The sequence below is a fragment of the Cervus elaphus genome, chromosome 1 (assembly GCF_910594005.1).
Source record: "Cervus elaphus chromosome 1, mCerEla1.1, whole genome shotgun sequence".
NCBI classification, from domain to species: Eukaryota; Metazoa; Chordata; class Mammalia; order Artiodactyla; family Cervidae; genus Cervus; species Cervus elaphus.
Window position 1 is genome coordinate 60,569,583 of NC_057815.1, and position 16,687 is coordinate 60,586,269.

General features: G+C 39.6%; 2 protein-coding genes across 2 annotated transcripts in view; one reads left to right on the top strand and one right to left on the bottom strand.

Moving 5' to 3' along the window:
- LOC122694965 (interferon-induced very large GTPase 1-like) overlaps positions 1–16,687 on the top strand; it is a 1,416,129-nt gene that overhangs the window by 801,832 nt on the left and 597,610 nt on the right. The window lies entirely within an intron of this gene.
- LOC122695260 (zinc finger protein 215-like) overlaps positions 1–16,687 on the bottom strand; it is a 462,760-nt gene that overhangs the window by 441,108 nt on the left and 4,965 nt on the right. The window contains exon 2 of the mRNA XM_043904932.1: positions 13,113–13,667. Within this exon, the coding sequence (XP_043760867.1) occupies positions 13,113–13,509 (397 nt within the window). The 5' untranslated portion in view covers positions 13,510–13,667. The remainder of the gene's footprint in view (positions 1–13,112; positions 13,668–16,687) is intronic.

Here is a 16,687-nt window from a genome sequence, read left to right on the forward strand (position 1 = left end):
GCCAGGGTATCCACACCGCACTGAGGAGCCAAAGGGGGAGGAAAAAGAGCTCCTGCTCTGAAAGCTGCCATGGGACTCTGGGACCCACTCCCAGAGGGAAGCTTTCTAGAACAGGGACACGAGATGGACGGAAATCAGTTACACGCACCATGGAAACTGGGCAGATAAATCCAACTTTGAACATATCTTAAGAAGTCTGTCAGTGAAGCATATTTCTAAAACTCACTTTCCTCTATTATGTCACATATTTTGACATTTCACTTGTTTCCATTGACTTCTACAAGGTCCACAGAATTTTAATAGTAAAGAGGTACTAAAGCATGTCACAAAACTATCATCTGATCTTAAATGGTCCTTCAGAGGCATATATTATAACATAGCTACAAATATTTTTATCAGACGCCAGTAAAGTCTAAAGGTCTAAAGACAGATCCTGATGATACCACCAGGAAGCAGATACCCTGGTCTGGGATGTAGCATAGAATCTTCCCTGGGATGTAGCATAAAGTCTGGGATGTAGCATAGAATCTTCCCCAGTGTAGCCTCACTGATTCCTCCTCATATTTAGAAAACAAAGAATAGAGGAGTTTGTGATGAGGTACAGAGCCCAAGCACCAGAGAACCTGGAAGACAGAGTAGCTGAAGTTCTTGGGATCTGCACTGGGCTCCATTTCTCAAGTCAAAATTCCGCAAGACTGCACCCTTCCCTGAAAGTGAGACAATACTCTTACCTGAGGTGGTTAAATAACGGCGGCCTGACCACATGGACAACCCTGGGGATTGTTTGAGGGTCAAGGAAGATGCAGTCGAAAACGAGAAGGATGATGGGACTTTTTCAGCCATATCCAATAGGTTCGATTTTGCTAAGCGATGTTACAAGTCTGAGGGGTCTGACCAAGGTCAGTTAGGACACCTTTCATTCCTTCAGTTCTTCTATAGGTCTGCTCTGGAAATGCAATACTTGCTGACAGAGCCAACTGAATCCTTCTGACTTGGAGAGCTTCTATGGAACAAGAGTATAGCTTTCCTGTTTTTACACCTATGGAAAATTAAAAGAAACTGCTTCTGTCACATAGCTCCTCAAGTAAAAGTTTCATCTATCTATTGTGCATTAGTCAGACAGAGTTCATGGGTACTGATGCTCAGAATTTTATTTACTCTTGCTGGGATCTGGGAGAAAAAATGAAAGCAGTGGGAATCGGGAGGAAGTAGATATTAGAAGGTGCTCCAAGGGGACCCTGCAATGACTGACCTCACTGTCCCTGGGGCCATCATGGAGCCAGGGCCTGTCCTGGGAGAGGCTGCTCAGTTTCCTCATCCCACGATCCCACTCCCTGTGTTCTACCCCTGTGTTCAGAGGGACTTAGCCTAGCCTCTCAGCTGAAATGGCCTTCCCTGGAAAGGCTGGTCCAGGAAACAGGATGGTAATGAATCCCTTTGGGCCTGTTTCCTGGTCCTATATTTCCGCACTCTTCTCTCACTAAATGAGCTTGGAGGCCCTGGGTTTCTATGTCACGTAAGGGAGGCACTGATGGCCCATTTCCAAATTACCGACTGAAATGAACAGGAAGAAAAGACCCTTTCGTGGTCAATCAGTCCTCTGCCCCAGATTTAAGGTGGGTTTTGAGGCATCTGTGGGACACTGCTTCCTACCTCCATCCCCCTGGCCTCACTTATCATCTTCTTAGCCTGGACTATTTAATTCAACATGACTGTGCTCTGTGGAGTCTCTGATTACCAAGTCTTCCCTCCATGACCTTTGGCATCTGTTTTGTCCTGTCCATACGTACATGTGTTTGGTGTTATATTGTGTGCCCCAAGTGACATTTGAAGAGAAAGTGTGCAACTTCATAAGCATTGAGCAGGGACAATAAAAAAAAGTTATCCAGACAGTACTGAATATGGAGAATATCAGTGTTAATGAAAATCTTTTAAATTCTCTCAAAGAAACAAGACAGATTTCCCACTGATAAAGACAGAAGATAGTGGAGTTTTCACTGAAGTTATAGGACAAGACAGAAATACCTTCAAAAGTGCTGAGGGAACATAACTGTCCCCACCAAGAGTGTTATGCATAGATAAAGCATCAGTAGAGAGTGACAAAAAATTACAAACAAAACTATAAGGCTTTACCACCAAAGATGCCTGAATATAATAATTTCATCAAGAAGGAGGGTGATGCCTAGGGGTATATATATATTATAGGGAGCAATGATGAACACAGTAATTGACACAACAAATGATCTGGCAAGTTTAATTGACAGAATAAACACAATTGAATTTCAAAACTATAACACTGAACTCTTGACAAAAAGCAATATGGCAGGGGACTTTTTCTATCAGTACTTAAAGAAGGTTGTAGAAGCAGGATATTAAAAGCTTCATATCCTTTTATTTACAATTATCTTTTCCTATTTTTTTTTTCAATTTTACTAAGGTACAGTTTTCATACAGTTAAATTCACCTTTTGTAGTATATAGTGCTAAAAGTTTTCATAAATGTATACTTGTTGTTCAGTCACTAAGTTGTATCTGACTCTTTTGGGACCCCATGGACTGCACTTGCCAGGTTTCTCTGTTCAGGGGACTTCCCAAGCAAGAATACTAGAGTGGGTTGCCATTTCCTTCTCCAGGGGCTTTTCTTGACCCAGAGATCAACCCACATCTCCTGCACTGGCAGATTCTTTGCCACTGAGCTATGAAGGAAGCCCATATATAGTATACAGCCACCACCAAAATCAAGATATAGAAGTTGTATCAACCTCCCAAATTCTCTGGTGTCCTTTGGTAATTATATCCTGCCCTCTACCAGTCCCCCACCAACCCTCTGATCTGTTTACCATTGCTACTATTTTTATTTTTTTGCCTTTTCAGCATGTCATATGAATGGTATCAGACACTTTGAGTATAGCTCCTTTCACTTAGCATAATATATTTTAGATTCATCCAAATTCTGCTGATTATTAGAAGCCTATTCTCACTTATTGCTGAGTAGTGTCCATTTGTATGGACGTATCATAGCTTGCTTATCTATTCATCAAAGACATTTGTATGTTCTTTCTGATTTTTTTTGTTTGTGTAAAAAGCCATTACAAACATTCAGGTGCAGATTTTCAAGTGAACATAAACTGTTACTCATGTGGTTAAATATCTTTCAGTGAACTTGCTCAGTTTTTTGGTAAGTGTGTTTTTAAGGAATTATCTTCCATAGTGACTGAACCATTTTCATTTCCAATTTTATTTTCATTTTGCATTCTATTAAATTGCAAAATATAGGCTCTTTAAGTTGTTATTCAAAATGAGGGAATTATTGCCTCAACCCTTAAACCTCACATCTTTCCAATAAGCATTTTAGAAAATAAAAAAGGAGTTTTGGGAAATGAGCAGAATTTTTTATGCCTGTAAGAAGGAGTGCAATTCCAGAGAGAAAATCATGTAGGAACACACACATCGAGTATAAGACTAAAAACATTAATGACAATGGAATTCTGCACAGTTAGTGGTGTTGGAAGTTCCTACAAATTGTTCAAAATTTTTCTGAGACATGTAGATTATAAATATTTGTTGTATCTTCTATGGAATATAGTTTTCAATCTCTAAAGCCTTTTTATGGTCATTGGTTATCATGGGTAATTAAAGTTCACTTTTACGATTTTATAAAATATACAAACTATATTTTCTTTGTCAGATGATGAATCCCAAACCTGTCTTTGTTGACAAGCACAACTGCAGTGCTCTGGGTATGGAGTGGAAGGGAACCTGATTACAGTGCACACGTCCTGAATAGTAGGAAAGGACCTGAAGCTATACATACAGTTAGGTCCTAAACCCATAGTTTCTGGTAAGATGATTTGCTCTGAGCAATGGAGTAGTAACTGGAGGGAAGAGTATGACTTCAAAGAAGAGTTCCTTAAGATGGGGCTTACTGGAGCAAGTGTGTAAACTGTAGCAATATTTCTGTAAAGAGATGCTGTGGAGCAGAAGCAGGTAATTCCAATACCTATTTCTTTGAGTAGTAAGAGAACTTGGTTCAAGAGCACTTGGTGTAGTGTTTGGTCTCTCAAGGGCACTTTTTACATTTTAACAATGAAAAATAACTCAGCCATTTAAAAACGAGTGAAATTCTGCCATTTGTATCAATATGGATTGTCCTGGAGAATATGATGGGCTCTTCCAAAGATAAAAACACTACGTGCAGCTATGCTAGTCAAGCTGGTAGTGGAAGATGACGAAGTTCTATGTAACTACTCCCCCTTCCCCTGCGATGTATGATGCAAGTCATAAGCAGAGAGTCAAGGTGTGAAATGGTATTTTTAGGGAATAACAAACAAATTCTATTGGGTGAGGCAATGGGATACTACATTCCTGGGAGTTAAGAATAAATACTGCAAAAAAATAGCATTTCCAAATCAATGTATGAGTGAAATACAATCACAACAATATACTAGTGGGGATTTTTGGACAGTTAGCAGATGATTCAAAAATTCATCAGGAAGAATAAACCAATGATAAAACCTAAGAAAAGTTTGTTGAGGAAAAATGGAAACAGACTCTTTATTGACCAGTGGAACTAGAGAACAGGAGCAGAAACATTCTCTACTGCTAGAGTTACAGGACAGCATGTAGTCAAGCAACTATAAATACAGCAACAGTAATAATAAACACATACTATGGAAAGGTGATTAAGAACACCAGTAAGAAAACCAGCTATTTGGGGAGAGGAGCTAAGATGGCGGAGGAATAGGATGGGGAGACCACTTTCTCCCCTACAAATTAACCGAAAGAACATTTGAACGCTGAGCAAACTTCACAAAACAACTTCTGACTGCTAGCAGAAGACATCAGGCACCCAGAAAAGCAGGCCATCATCTTCAAAAGGAGGTAGGACAAAATATAAAAGATAAAAAGAGAGACAAAAGAGCTAGGGACGGAGACCCGTCCCAGGAAGGGAGTTGTAATAGAGGAAGTTTCCAAACACCAGGAAACCGTCTCACTGGCGGGTCTGGGGGAAGTTTCCGAATCTCGGAGGGCACCCTAACTGGGAGGAAAAATAAATAAAACCCACAGATTACATGCCTAAAAGCAACTCCCATTAGAAAAGTATACACCAGACGCCCGCATCCACCACCAGCAAGTGGGGCCAGAATGGAGAGGAGCGGGCGGCATTGCTTAGGGTAAGGACCGGGCCTGAATGCCCTGAGGGCATTCGGAGGGAGCTAACAGTGAGATAGCAACTTACACTGTGGGACAGCAAGAGAGAGAGAGAAAATTAACCAGCCCGAACACACTGCGGCCTCTTCACAGAACAAAGAACTGAGTGATCCCAGAGAAAAGCTAGCTGGCAGCGGACCATCCCATCCCCCACCAGGGGGAGGGGAAAGGGGCAAACTCGAGCCCAGAAAAGGCATTCCCTACCAAACGGCAAACAAGCTCCCAGTTTCTAACCAAAGACTTCCTGAGATTCTGGATGGTTGACATCCGCTGGGAGGGTCGCGGCTAGAGACCAGCTCCCGAGAACAGACACAAGGTGAACCCAACCCGCGCGACGGAAACTGAGGCAGGGACCGTGGAGGGGATAAGGCACACCGCACCCGGGGAGAGTGCACCCGTCAAGGTCCTGGCTGCCTGACCTGCTCCGTCGTGGACGGCACAAAACGTAGGCGTTTTTGTGGAGAACCCAAAAACTGGAGCCGCACGCAAACGCAGGGCCCGCTCCCTACAGAGCAGCCTGGAGCCTGAGCAGTGTAGACGGGGGAAGCACACATGCCCGCCACGAGCGGGGGCAAAGCCAGTGTGGCCAGAACACTGGGAGTGCTCCCCACACACGCCAGTGACATTTGTCTGGAGTGCCCCTCCCTCCCCGCAGAAGGAGTGAACAAGCGAACCTAAACAAGAGATCACCTCCGCCAGCGTGTGTCAGGGCGGAAATTAGACACTGAAGAGACCAGCAAACAGAAGCCAAATAAACAAACGGAACCCCTTCAGAAGCGACCGCTGCAAGAGATTAAAAGCCCTGTAGGTAACAACGACTATACCGGAAGGGGCCTATAGATATCGAGAAGTGTGAGCTGGAACAAGGAGCTATCTGAAACTGAACCGAACCCACACTGGCCACAACAGCTCCAGAGAAATTCCTAGATATATTTTTACTTTTTTTTTTTAATTAAAAAAATTTTTTTCCTTTTCTTTTTATTTTTTCTCTTTTATTTTCTTTTAAAATTCCCTGTTACTACTCTATTACTCCTTAACTTTCATTTTCATATATTTTTACTATTTTTTTAATTAAAATTTTTTTCTTTTTTATTTTCTTTTAAAGTCCTCGATTACTCCTTAATTTTCCTTTTCACTTCACTATAATCTTGTAAAAAAAAAAAAAAAAAAAAGAGGCCCTATTTTTAAACCGAACTTCATATATATTTCTTAAATTTTTTGTTTTTGTTTTTAATATTGTATTTTTAACAGTCTAACCTCTACTCTAGATTTTTAATCTTTGTTTTTCAGTATTTGATATCAATTTTGGACATTTAAGAATACAATATTCAGTACCCATTTTTTACTCAGGAGTGTGTTGATTTTGACTCTCTCTTTTCTCCCACAGATCACCTCTATTTCCTCCCTCCCCCTTCTCTTCCCAATCCAATTCTGTGAATCTCTGTGGGTGTCTGGGCTACAGAGAACACTTAGGGAACAGAGAACTGCGTAGATCTCTCTCTCTCCTCTTGAGTCCCCCTTTTACTCCTTCTGCTCATCTCTATCTCCCTCCTCCCTCTCCTCTTCTTCATGTAACTCTGTGGACCTCTCTGGGTGTCCTTCACGGTGGAGAATCTTTTCACCATTAACCTAGAAGTTTTATTATCAGTGCTGTATAGTTGGAGAAGTCTTGAGGCTGCTGGAAGAATAAGACTGAAATCCAGAGGCAGGAGACTTAAGCCGAAAACCTGAGAACACCAGAAAACTCCTGACTGCAGGGAATATTAAGTAATAAGAGATCATCCAAAAGCCTCCATACCTACACTGAAACCAACCACCACCCAAGAGCCAGTAAGTTCCAGAGCAAGACATACCATGCAAATTCTCCAACAACGCAGGAACATAGCCCTGAGCGTCAACATACAGGCTGCCCAAAGTCAAACCTAACACACAGACCCATCTCAAAACTCACTACTGGACACTCCATTGCACTCCAGAGAGAAGAAATCCAGTTCCGCGCACCAGAACACCGACGCCAGCTTCCCTAACCAGGATACCTTGACAAGCCAATCGTCCAACCCCACCCACTGGGTGAAACCTCCACAATAAAAAGGAACCAGACCACCAGAATACAGAAAGCCCACTCCAGACACAGCAATCTAAGCCAGATGAAAATGCAGAGAAATACCCAGCAGGTAAAGGAACATGAAAAATGCCCACCAACTCAAACAAAAGAGGAGGAGATAGGGAATCTACCTGAAAAAGAATTTAGAATAATGGTAATAAAAATGATCCAAAATCTTGAAAACAAAATGGAGTTACAGATAAATAGCCTGGAAACAAAGATTGAAAAGATACAAGAAATGTTTAATAAAGACTGAGAAGAAATAAAAAAGAGTCAATTAAAAATGAATAATGCAATGAATGAGATCAAAAACACTTTGGAGGGAACCAAGAGTAGAATAACGGAGGCAGAAGATAGGATAAGTGAGGTAGAAGATAAAATGGTGGAAATAAATGAAGCAGAGAGGAAAAAAGAAAAAAGGATCAAAAGAAATGAGGACAACCTCAGGGACCTCTGGGACAATGTGAAACGCCCCAACATTCGAATCATAGGAGTCCCAGAAGAAGAAGACAAATAGAAAGGCCATGAGAAAATACTCGAGGAGATAATAGCTGAAAATTTCCCCAAAATGGGGAAGGAAATAGTTACACAGGTCCAAGAAACCCAGAGATTCCCAAACAGGATAAACACAAGGCAAAACACCCCAAGACACATATTAATCAAATTAACAAAGATGAAACACAAAGAACAAATATTAAAAGCAGCAAGGGAGAAACAACAAATAACACACAAAGGGATTCCCATAAGGATAACAGTTAATATATCAATAGAAACTCTTCAGGCCAGAAGGGAATGGCAGGACATACTTCAAGTAATGAAAGAGAAAAACCTAGAACCTAGATTACTGTACCCAGCAAGGATCTCATTCAGATATGAAGGAGAATTCAAAAGCTTTACAGATAAACAAAAGCTGAGAGAATTCAGCACCACCAAACCAGCGCTTCAACAAATGCTAAAGGATCTTCTCTAGACAGGAAACACAGAAAGGTTGTATAAACACAAACCCAGAACAACAAAGTAAATGGCAACGGGACCATACCTATCAATAATTACCTTAAATGTAAATGGGTTGAATGCCCCAACCAAAAGACAAAGACTGGCTGAATGGGTACAAAAACAAGACCCCCTATATATGTTGTCTACAAGAGACCCACCTCAAAACAAGGGACACATACAGACTGAAAGTTAAGGGCTGGAAAAAAATATTTCACGCAAACGGAGACCAAAAGAAAGCAGGAGTCGCAATACTCATATCAGATAAAATAGACTAAAATAAAGGCTGTGAAAAGAGACAAAGAAGGACACTACTTAATGATCAAAGGATCAATCCAAGAAGAAGATATAACAATTATAAATATATACGCACCCAACATATGAGCACTGCAATATGTAAGTCAAATGCTAACGAGTATGAAAGGAGAAATTAACACTAACACAATAATAGTGGGAGACTTTAATACCCCACTCACAACTATGGATAGATCAACTAAACAGAAAATTAACAAGGAAACACAAACTTTAAATGACACAATGGACCAGCTAGACCTAATTGATATCTATAGGACATTTCACCCTGAAACAATCAATTTCACCTTTTTTTCAAGTGCACACAGAACCGTCTCCAGAATAGATCACATCCTGGGCCATAAATCTAGCCTTGGGAAATTCAAAAAAATTGACATCATACAGTCATCTTCTCTGACCACAGTGCAGTAAGATTAGATCTCAATTACAGGAAAAAAACTATTAAAAATTCAAACATATGGAGGCTAAATAACATGCTTCTGAATAACCAACAAATCATAGAAGAAATCAAAATATGCATATAAATGAATGAAAATGAAAACGCAACAACCCAAAACCTATGGGACACTGTAAAACCAGTGCTAAGGGGAAGGTTCATAGCATTACAGGCTTACCTCAAGAAATAAGAAAAAAGTCAAATAAATAACCTAACTCTACACCTAAAGCAACTAGAGAAGGAAGAAATGAAGAACTCCAGGGTTAGTAGAAGGAAAGAAATCTTAAAAATTAGAGCAGAAATAAATACAAAAGAAACTAAAGAGACCATAGCAAAAATCAACAAAGCTAAAAGCTGGTGTTTTGAAAAAAGAAACAAAATTGACAAACCATTAGCAAGACTCATTAAGAAACAAAGGGAGAAGAACCAAATTAACAAAATTAGAAATGAAAATGGAGGGATCACAACAGACAACACTGAAATACAAAGGATCATAAGAGGCTCTACCAGAATCTCTATGCCAATAAAATGGACAACTTGGCAGAAATGGACAAATTCTTAGAAAAGTATAACTTTCCAAAACTAAACCAGGAAGAAATAGAAGATCTTAACAGACCCATCACAAGCAAGGAAATCAAAACTGTAATCAAAAATCTTCCAGCAAACAAAATCCCAGGACCAGATGGCTTCACAGCTGAATTCTACCAAAAATTTAGAGAGGAGCTAACACCTATCTTACTCAAACTCTTCCAGAAAATTGCAGATGAAGGTAAGCTTCCAAACTCATCCTATGAGGCCACCATCACCCTAATTCCAAAACCAGACAAAGATGCCACAAAAAAAGAAAACTACAGGCCAATATCACTGAGGAACATAGATGTAAAAATCCTTAACAAAATTCTAGCAAACAGAATCCAACAACATATTAAAAAAATCATACACCATGACCAAGTGGGCTTTATCCCAGGAATGCAAAGATTCTTTAATATCCACAAATCAATCAATGTAATAAACCACATTAACAATTTGAAAGATAAAAAACCATATGATTATCTCAATAGATGCAGAAAAAGCCTTTGACAAAATTCAACATCCATTTATGATTAAAACTTTCCAGAAAGCAGGAATAGAAGGAACATACCTCAGCATAATAAAAGCTATATATGACAAACCCACAGCAAGCATTACCCTCAATGGTGAAAAGTTGAAAGCATTTCCCCTAAAATCAGGAACAAGACCAGGGTGCCCACCCTCACCACTACTACTCAACATAGTTTTGGAAGTGTTGGCCACAGCAGTCAGAGCAGAAAAAGAAGTAAAAGGAAACCAGATAGGAAAAGAAGTGAAAATCTCACTTTGCAGATGACATGATCCTCTACATAGAAAACCCTGAAGATTCTACCAGAAAATTACTAGAGCTAATCAGTGAATATAGTAAAGTTGCAGGATATAAAATTAACACACAGAAATCCCTTGCATTCCTATATACTAACAATGGGAAAACAGAAAGAGAAATTAAGGAAACAATACCATTCATGACTGCAACAAAAAGAATAAAATACTTAGGAGTATATCTACCTAAAGAAACAAGAGACCTATACATAGAAAACTATAAAACACTGATGAAAGAAATCAAAGAGGACACAAACAGATGGAGAAATATACCGTGTTCATGGATTGGAAGAATCAATATTGTCAAAATGACTATACTACCCAAAGCAATCTATAGATTCAATGCAATCCCTATCAAGCTACCAACGGTATTTTTCACAGAACTAGAACAAATAATTTCATAATTTGTATGGAAATACAAAAAACCTCGAATAGCCAAAGTAATCTTGAGAAAGAAGAATGGAACTGGAGGAATCAACCTGCCTGACTTCAGACTCTACTACAAAGCCACAGTCATCAAGACAGTATGGTACTGGCACAAAGACAGATATATAGACCAATGGAACAGAATAGAAAGCCCAGAGATAAATCCACGAACCTATGGACACCTTATCTTTGACAAAGGAGGCAAGGATATACAATGGAAAAAAGACAACCTCTTTAACAAGTGGTGCTGGGAAAACTGGTCAACCACTTGTAAAAGAATGAAACTAGAACACTTTCTAACACCATACACAAAAATAAACTCAAAATGGATTAAAGATCTAAATGTAAGACCAGAAACTATAAAACTCCTAGAGGACAACACAGGCAAATCACTCTCCGACATAAATCACAACAGGATCCTCTATGACCCACCTCCCAGAATATTTGAAATAAAAGCAAAACTAAACAAATGGGACCTAATGAAACTTAAAAGCCTTTGCACAACAAAGGAAACTATAAGTAAGGTGAAAAGACAGCCCTCAGATTGGGAGAAAATAATAGCAAATGAAGAAACAGACAAAGGATTAATCTCAAAAATATACAAGCAACTCCTGAAGCTCAATTCCAGAAAAATAAATGACCCATTCAAAAAATGGGCCAAGAAACTAAAGACATTTCTCCAAAGAAGACATATAGATTGCTAACAAACATATGAAAAGATGCTCAACATCACTCATTATCAGAGAAATGCAAATCAAAACCACAGTGAGATACCATTACACGCCAGTCAGGATGGCTGCTATCCAAAAGTCAACAAGCAATAAATGCTGGAGAGGGTGTGGAGAAAAGGGAACCCTCTTACACTGTTGGTGGGAATGCAAACTAGTACAGCCGCTGTGGAGAACAGTGTGGAGATTGCTTAAAAAACTGGAAATAGAACTGCCATATGACCCAGTAATCCCACTTCTGGGCATACACACCGAGGAAACCAGATCTGAAAAAGACACGTGCACCCCAATGTTCATCGCAGCACTGTTTATAATAGCCAGGAAATGGAAGCAACCTAGATGCCCGTCAGCAGACGAATGGATAAGGAAGCTGTGGTACATATACATCATGGAATATTACTCAGTCATTAAAAAGAATTCATTTGAACCAGTCCTAATGAGATGGATGAAACTGTAGCCTGTTATACAGAGTAAAGTAAGCCAGAAAGATAAAGATCAGTACAGTATACTAACACATACATATGGAATTTAGAAAGATGGTAACAATAACCCTATATGCAAACCAGAAAAAGAGACACAGATGTACAGAACAGACTTTTGGACTCTGTGGGAGAAGGCGAGGGTGGGATGTTTTGAGAGAACAGCATCGAAACATGTATATTATCAATGGTGAAACAGATCACCAGCCCAGGCTGGATGCATGAGACAAGTGCTCAGGGCTGGTGCACTGGGAAGACCGAGAGGGATGGGGTGGGGAGGGAGGTGGGAGGGGGGATCGGGATGGGGAATACATGTAAATCCATGGCTGATTCATGTCAATGTATGGCAAAAACCACTACAATATTGTAAACTAATTAGCCTCCAACTAATAAAAATAAATGGAAAAAAAATACAACAAACTACTGAATATAACAAAAGAGAAACAGACTCACAAAATAGTGGTTACCAGTGGGAAGAGGGAATAGGGGAGAGGCAATAAAGGGGTAGAGAATTAATAGGTAAAAACTATTATATATAAAATAAGCTACAATGATATATTATACAATAGAAGGAATATAGCCAATATTTTATAATGACTATAAATGGAGTATAATCTTATAAACTTGTGAATCACTATATTGGAAGGACTGATACTGAAGTTGAAGCTCCAATACTTTGGCCACCTGATGCAAAAAGTGGACTCACTGGAAAAGACCCTGATGCTGGGAAACATTGAGGGCAGGAAGAGAAGGGAGTGAGAGAGAATGAGATGGTTGGATGGTATCATCAACTCAATGGACATAGTTTGAGCAAACTCAGGGAGACAGTAATGGTCAGGGGAGCCTGGCATGCTGCAGTCCACAGGGTTGCAAAGAGTCAGACACAACTTAGGGACTACACAATAACATATCATAAACCTCCAACTTATATAATATTGTACATCAACTATACACAAATAAAAAATTTTAAGATAATTTTTCCTTATATGGGAGAGGATCAGCTATTCCACCTCCAATTTTCTATATTCTCACCTTCATCTTCAAGCATATCAATCACATCCTGTATGAGGCTCACCACTTCTTTGCTATTCTTCGGATGTTGTAAATTCACCCAAGTCCTGACTTCTTCAGGGAGAATTGTCAGGAACTGCTCCAGCACCAATAACTCTAGAATCTGCTTCTTTGTATGAATTTCTGGTCTCAGCCACTGAAGACTGAGCTCCCAGAGTTGGCTCAGGGCTTCACGAGGCCCAGACACTTCCAAATACTGGAAATGACTGAATTTCTGACGAGAGGCCTCACAGTCATCTGTCTCCATGACTGGGATGGTTTCCTGATGCCAAGACGTATTTGCTCTCAGGACCTCACTTTGTTCATGAGCCAGGTTATGAGGTTTTGAGATAGTCATCAGCTTGCTCAAAGGATGCATCTTCCGCCACAGAACTCCCCCTGCAGTTCAAATTTGTCTTACCAGAAGATTCCAATAATTCTCAGGCTGGGGCTAAGCACTTGTGTATAATGTTTATATGCAGTGAGAAAAGTTCCAGGAGCTTCAGACACACAGCCAATATTCAGGTAACTGAGAAACTGAAAAAAAAAAAAGACACAAATGAGATCTAGGTCAAAAAGTATATCCCCAAACTATAATAATTAAAAGCTTTCATTTGTTAGGATTTGCTATGAACCAGTCTGCAATGTGCAACAGGATGATCTTAGGCTCAACCCAATATTCAAGACTTACAAGTCTACCAAAAGTCATATTTGGCACAAGCTACTAAGAAGGCTACTAGACAGAAAACAAAGCTTGCTAGCAGAGGACTGAGGAACTAGAATTCTTCTTCAGTGGGAGTTCTCACAGAGTATAGCTCAAGTGCAGGCAATGTGACCCATGTAGGTTGGGCAGAAAGCATCTTGATTGGAAGGTTCCTTCCACAGGACCAATATCTAACAACTCTACAAGTGAAGCTGTCAGAGCTCCCCAAAAGAGCATGCCTGATTATAAGAGTCACTGCAGTCAGAGAAGTTCAGATCCAACTTTCCATCTGGTTTACAGTTCTCCCAGTCCAGATGCAATTTACCATTCAGGAGTCATGTTTATTGTAAGCCGCTAGGCCAGTGGTTCTCAGGTGCAATTCTGCCAACACAGAAAATCTGGCAATGCCTGCAGACAGTTCTGGTTGTCACAAGTGGGGCTGTTACAGGCATCTAGTGGCTACAGCAGGGAAGCTGCTAAACACCCTGCAGTGCACATTAATCCCCTTATAAAAAATAACTATCCAGCCCCAAATGTCAATAATTCTGAAGCTAAGAAACCCTGATATAGTCAATATATAGTGGCTAAGAGTACACACTCTGGAGTCGTAGACATGAGGTTAAATCCAGACTGTACTAATTACTACATGTATGAACTTGAGCAAATTATTTAGCCAAAGTCTGAGTTTTCTCAACTGTAAATGCATGTAACAAAATCTGTCTGATTGAATTATAGGGATTAAGAGAACACTCACCTCACTTCTCGGCAGATAGTAAGCTCTCAATAGATTATCATATATTATCATACACAACACAGATGTGTCTGCCTATAAGTATACCTTACAATCTGGCCAAAAGTTTATGCATAAAATTATTTCCTGACCTCATTTACTGGCAATGCCCAACTGAATAGATCAATCAACAGTCAAGTAAGGATTAATAAACAAAGTAGGGGAAGGATATACGAAGGCCTTTGAAATGAGAGAGCGATAGAAGGAAAAATACAGAATGCTAGAGAGGACAAGGAAACATCTTAGAACACGACATTCCAGGAAAGAAAAAAGGAGTTTGGAAATAAGCAGAATCCATAAGACTAAAGGCAAAAGAAAACATGCTCCAGTTAATAGTTATTTTCCATGAAGGTAGAAGTGAACAATTCTGATACTGATATACACTTGTGCTGGAACTGAATAATAAGTAAATGGCATGCAGTTTCTGAGAGCCAGGTTTCTCAGTGTTTGAGTGGGAGTTTACACATAACCAAGGGAAGGAGGCCAAACGATCCATGTGGTAACGAATTAGAGCTGGAGATATCAGTATGAACTTGTTTCGCTTAATACAGGTAAAGAAGGTTACATACAGAAATATTTACAGATATATGAATATATAGGGGTTAGTATACACACATACATTTCCTTGCTCTGCCATCAGAGTAGGCATAGAAGGAACACCTAGCTCCCAGATATTGGTTTCTAAAACCATTCTTCAATAAAAGGAATCAGGGTTCCATGGACAAATGGATGATTTGAGGACTGGGATAGGAAATACATAAGATGAGCCTGGCACATCTTAAAGTGCCAGAAAGTAAAGAAATGCTCAGAAACAAAACAAAACACATTTACTGGGGCGTGTCAAAGGCACACAGAAGCTAAGTGAAAGAGCTCCCAATGGTCAAAGCTGGAGCAGCATGAACAACTGAATGAGGTAATACTGGATTATAACCCAAACCATAAAATAAATACCCTTAAGCCACACTGATATACATGACTGAATCAATCAATAAATGTGGAAGAATACCCAAATCTCCCATGAGAAGAATTCCAAATATTTACATACTCAGCCCTTCAGGAGGTAGGGCATAACTCTCCATTGAGTGTGGGCTCTTTGTAGTGATTTCCTTCCAAATGAGTACACTATGGAGAGGAAGAAAAGTGCATTTATAGTGGAGAAAGGGCTTCCCTGATGGCTCAGATGGTAAAGAATCTGCCTGCAACGCAGGCGACCTGTGTTCGATCCCTGGGTCAGAAAAATCCCCTGGAGAAGGGAATCACTACCCACTCCATTCTCCATTCTTGCCTGGAGAATTCCATGGGCAGAGGAGCCTGGTGGGCTATAGTCTCCGGGGTTGCAAACAATCAGACATGACTGAGCAACTAACACACACCCACATACACACACACACACATACAGGAGAAACCTCACAAATGCTACTTCAACCAGGTGATGATGGAAGGGTAATATCAATAGTGGTAAGTCACATTGATAGTATGTTCCCTTGAGACAATGTGGTGGAAATAGCACTTTTCTCTCTGTGATGTTCCTTCTCTAAACCCATAACTCCAATCTAATCATGAGAAAAATAATCACAAATTCTAAAAACGGGCTTCCTTTAAAATACCTGACCTATACTCCTCAAAATTGTAAAGGTCATTAAAGGCAAGTTTGAGAAACTGTTATAGCCAAGAAGCTTAAGGATATAAAACAAATAAACAGAATATGGCATCCTGGCTGGGACCACGGATCGGAAAAAAGATATTAGGTAAAAACTAAAGAAAAATGAATAGAGTACGGGCTTCAGTTAGTGTATTAATATTATTTCATTAATTGAAATATAATTAATTAAATAGTATTTCATTATCTCATTAATTGAAATAGGTGTACCATACTAATTTGTCACTAATAGAGAAAATGGTTTGGGTATATGGAAACTGTACTTTTCTGTAAATGTAAAATTGTTCTAAAACACAATCTTTATTAAAAAATTTAAGAAGACACTTGCCTGATGTCTACAGATTCAAAAGGATGTATTGTAACCAAAGACAATTAAAAATCCTGTTGGTAAAACAGGAATGAGG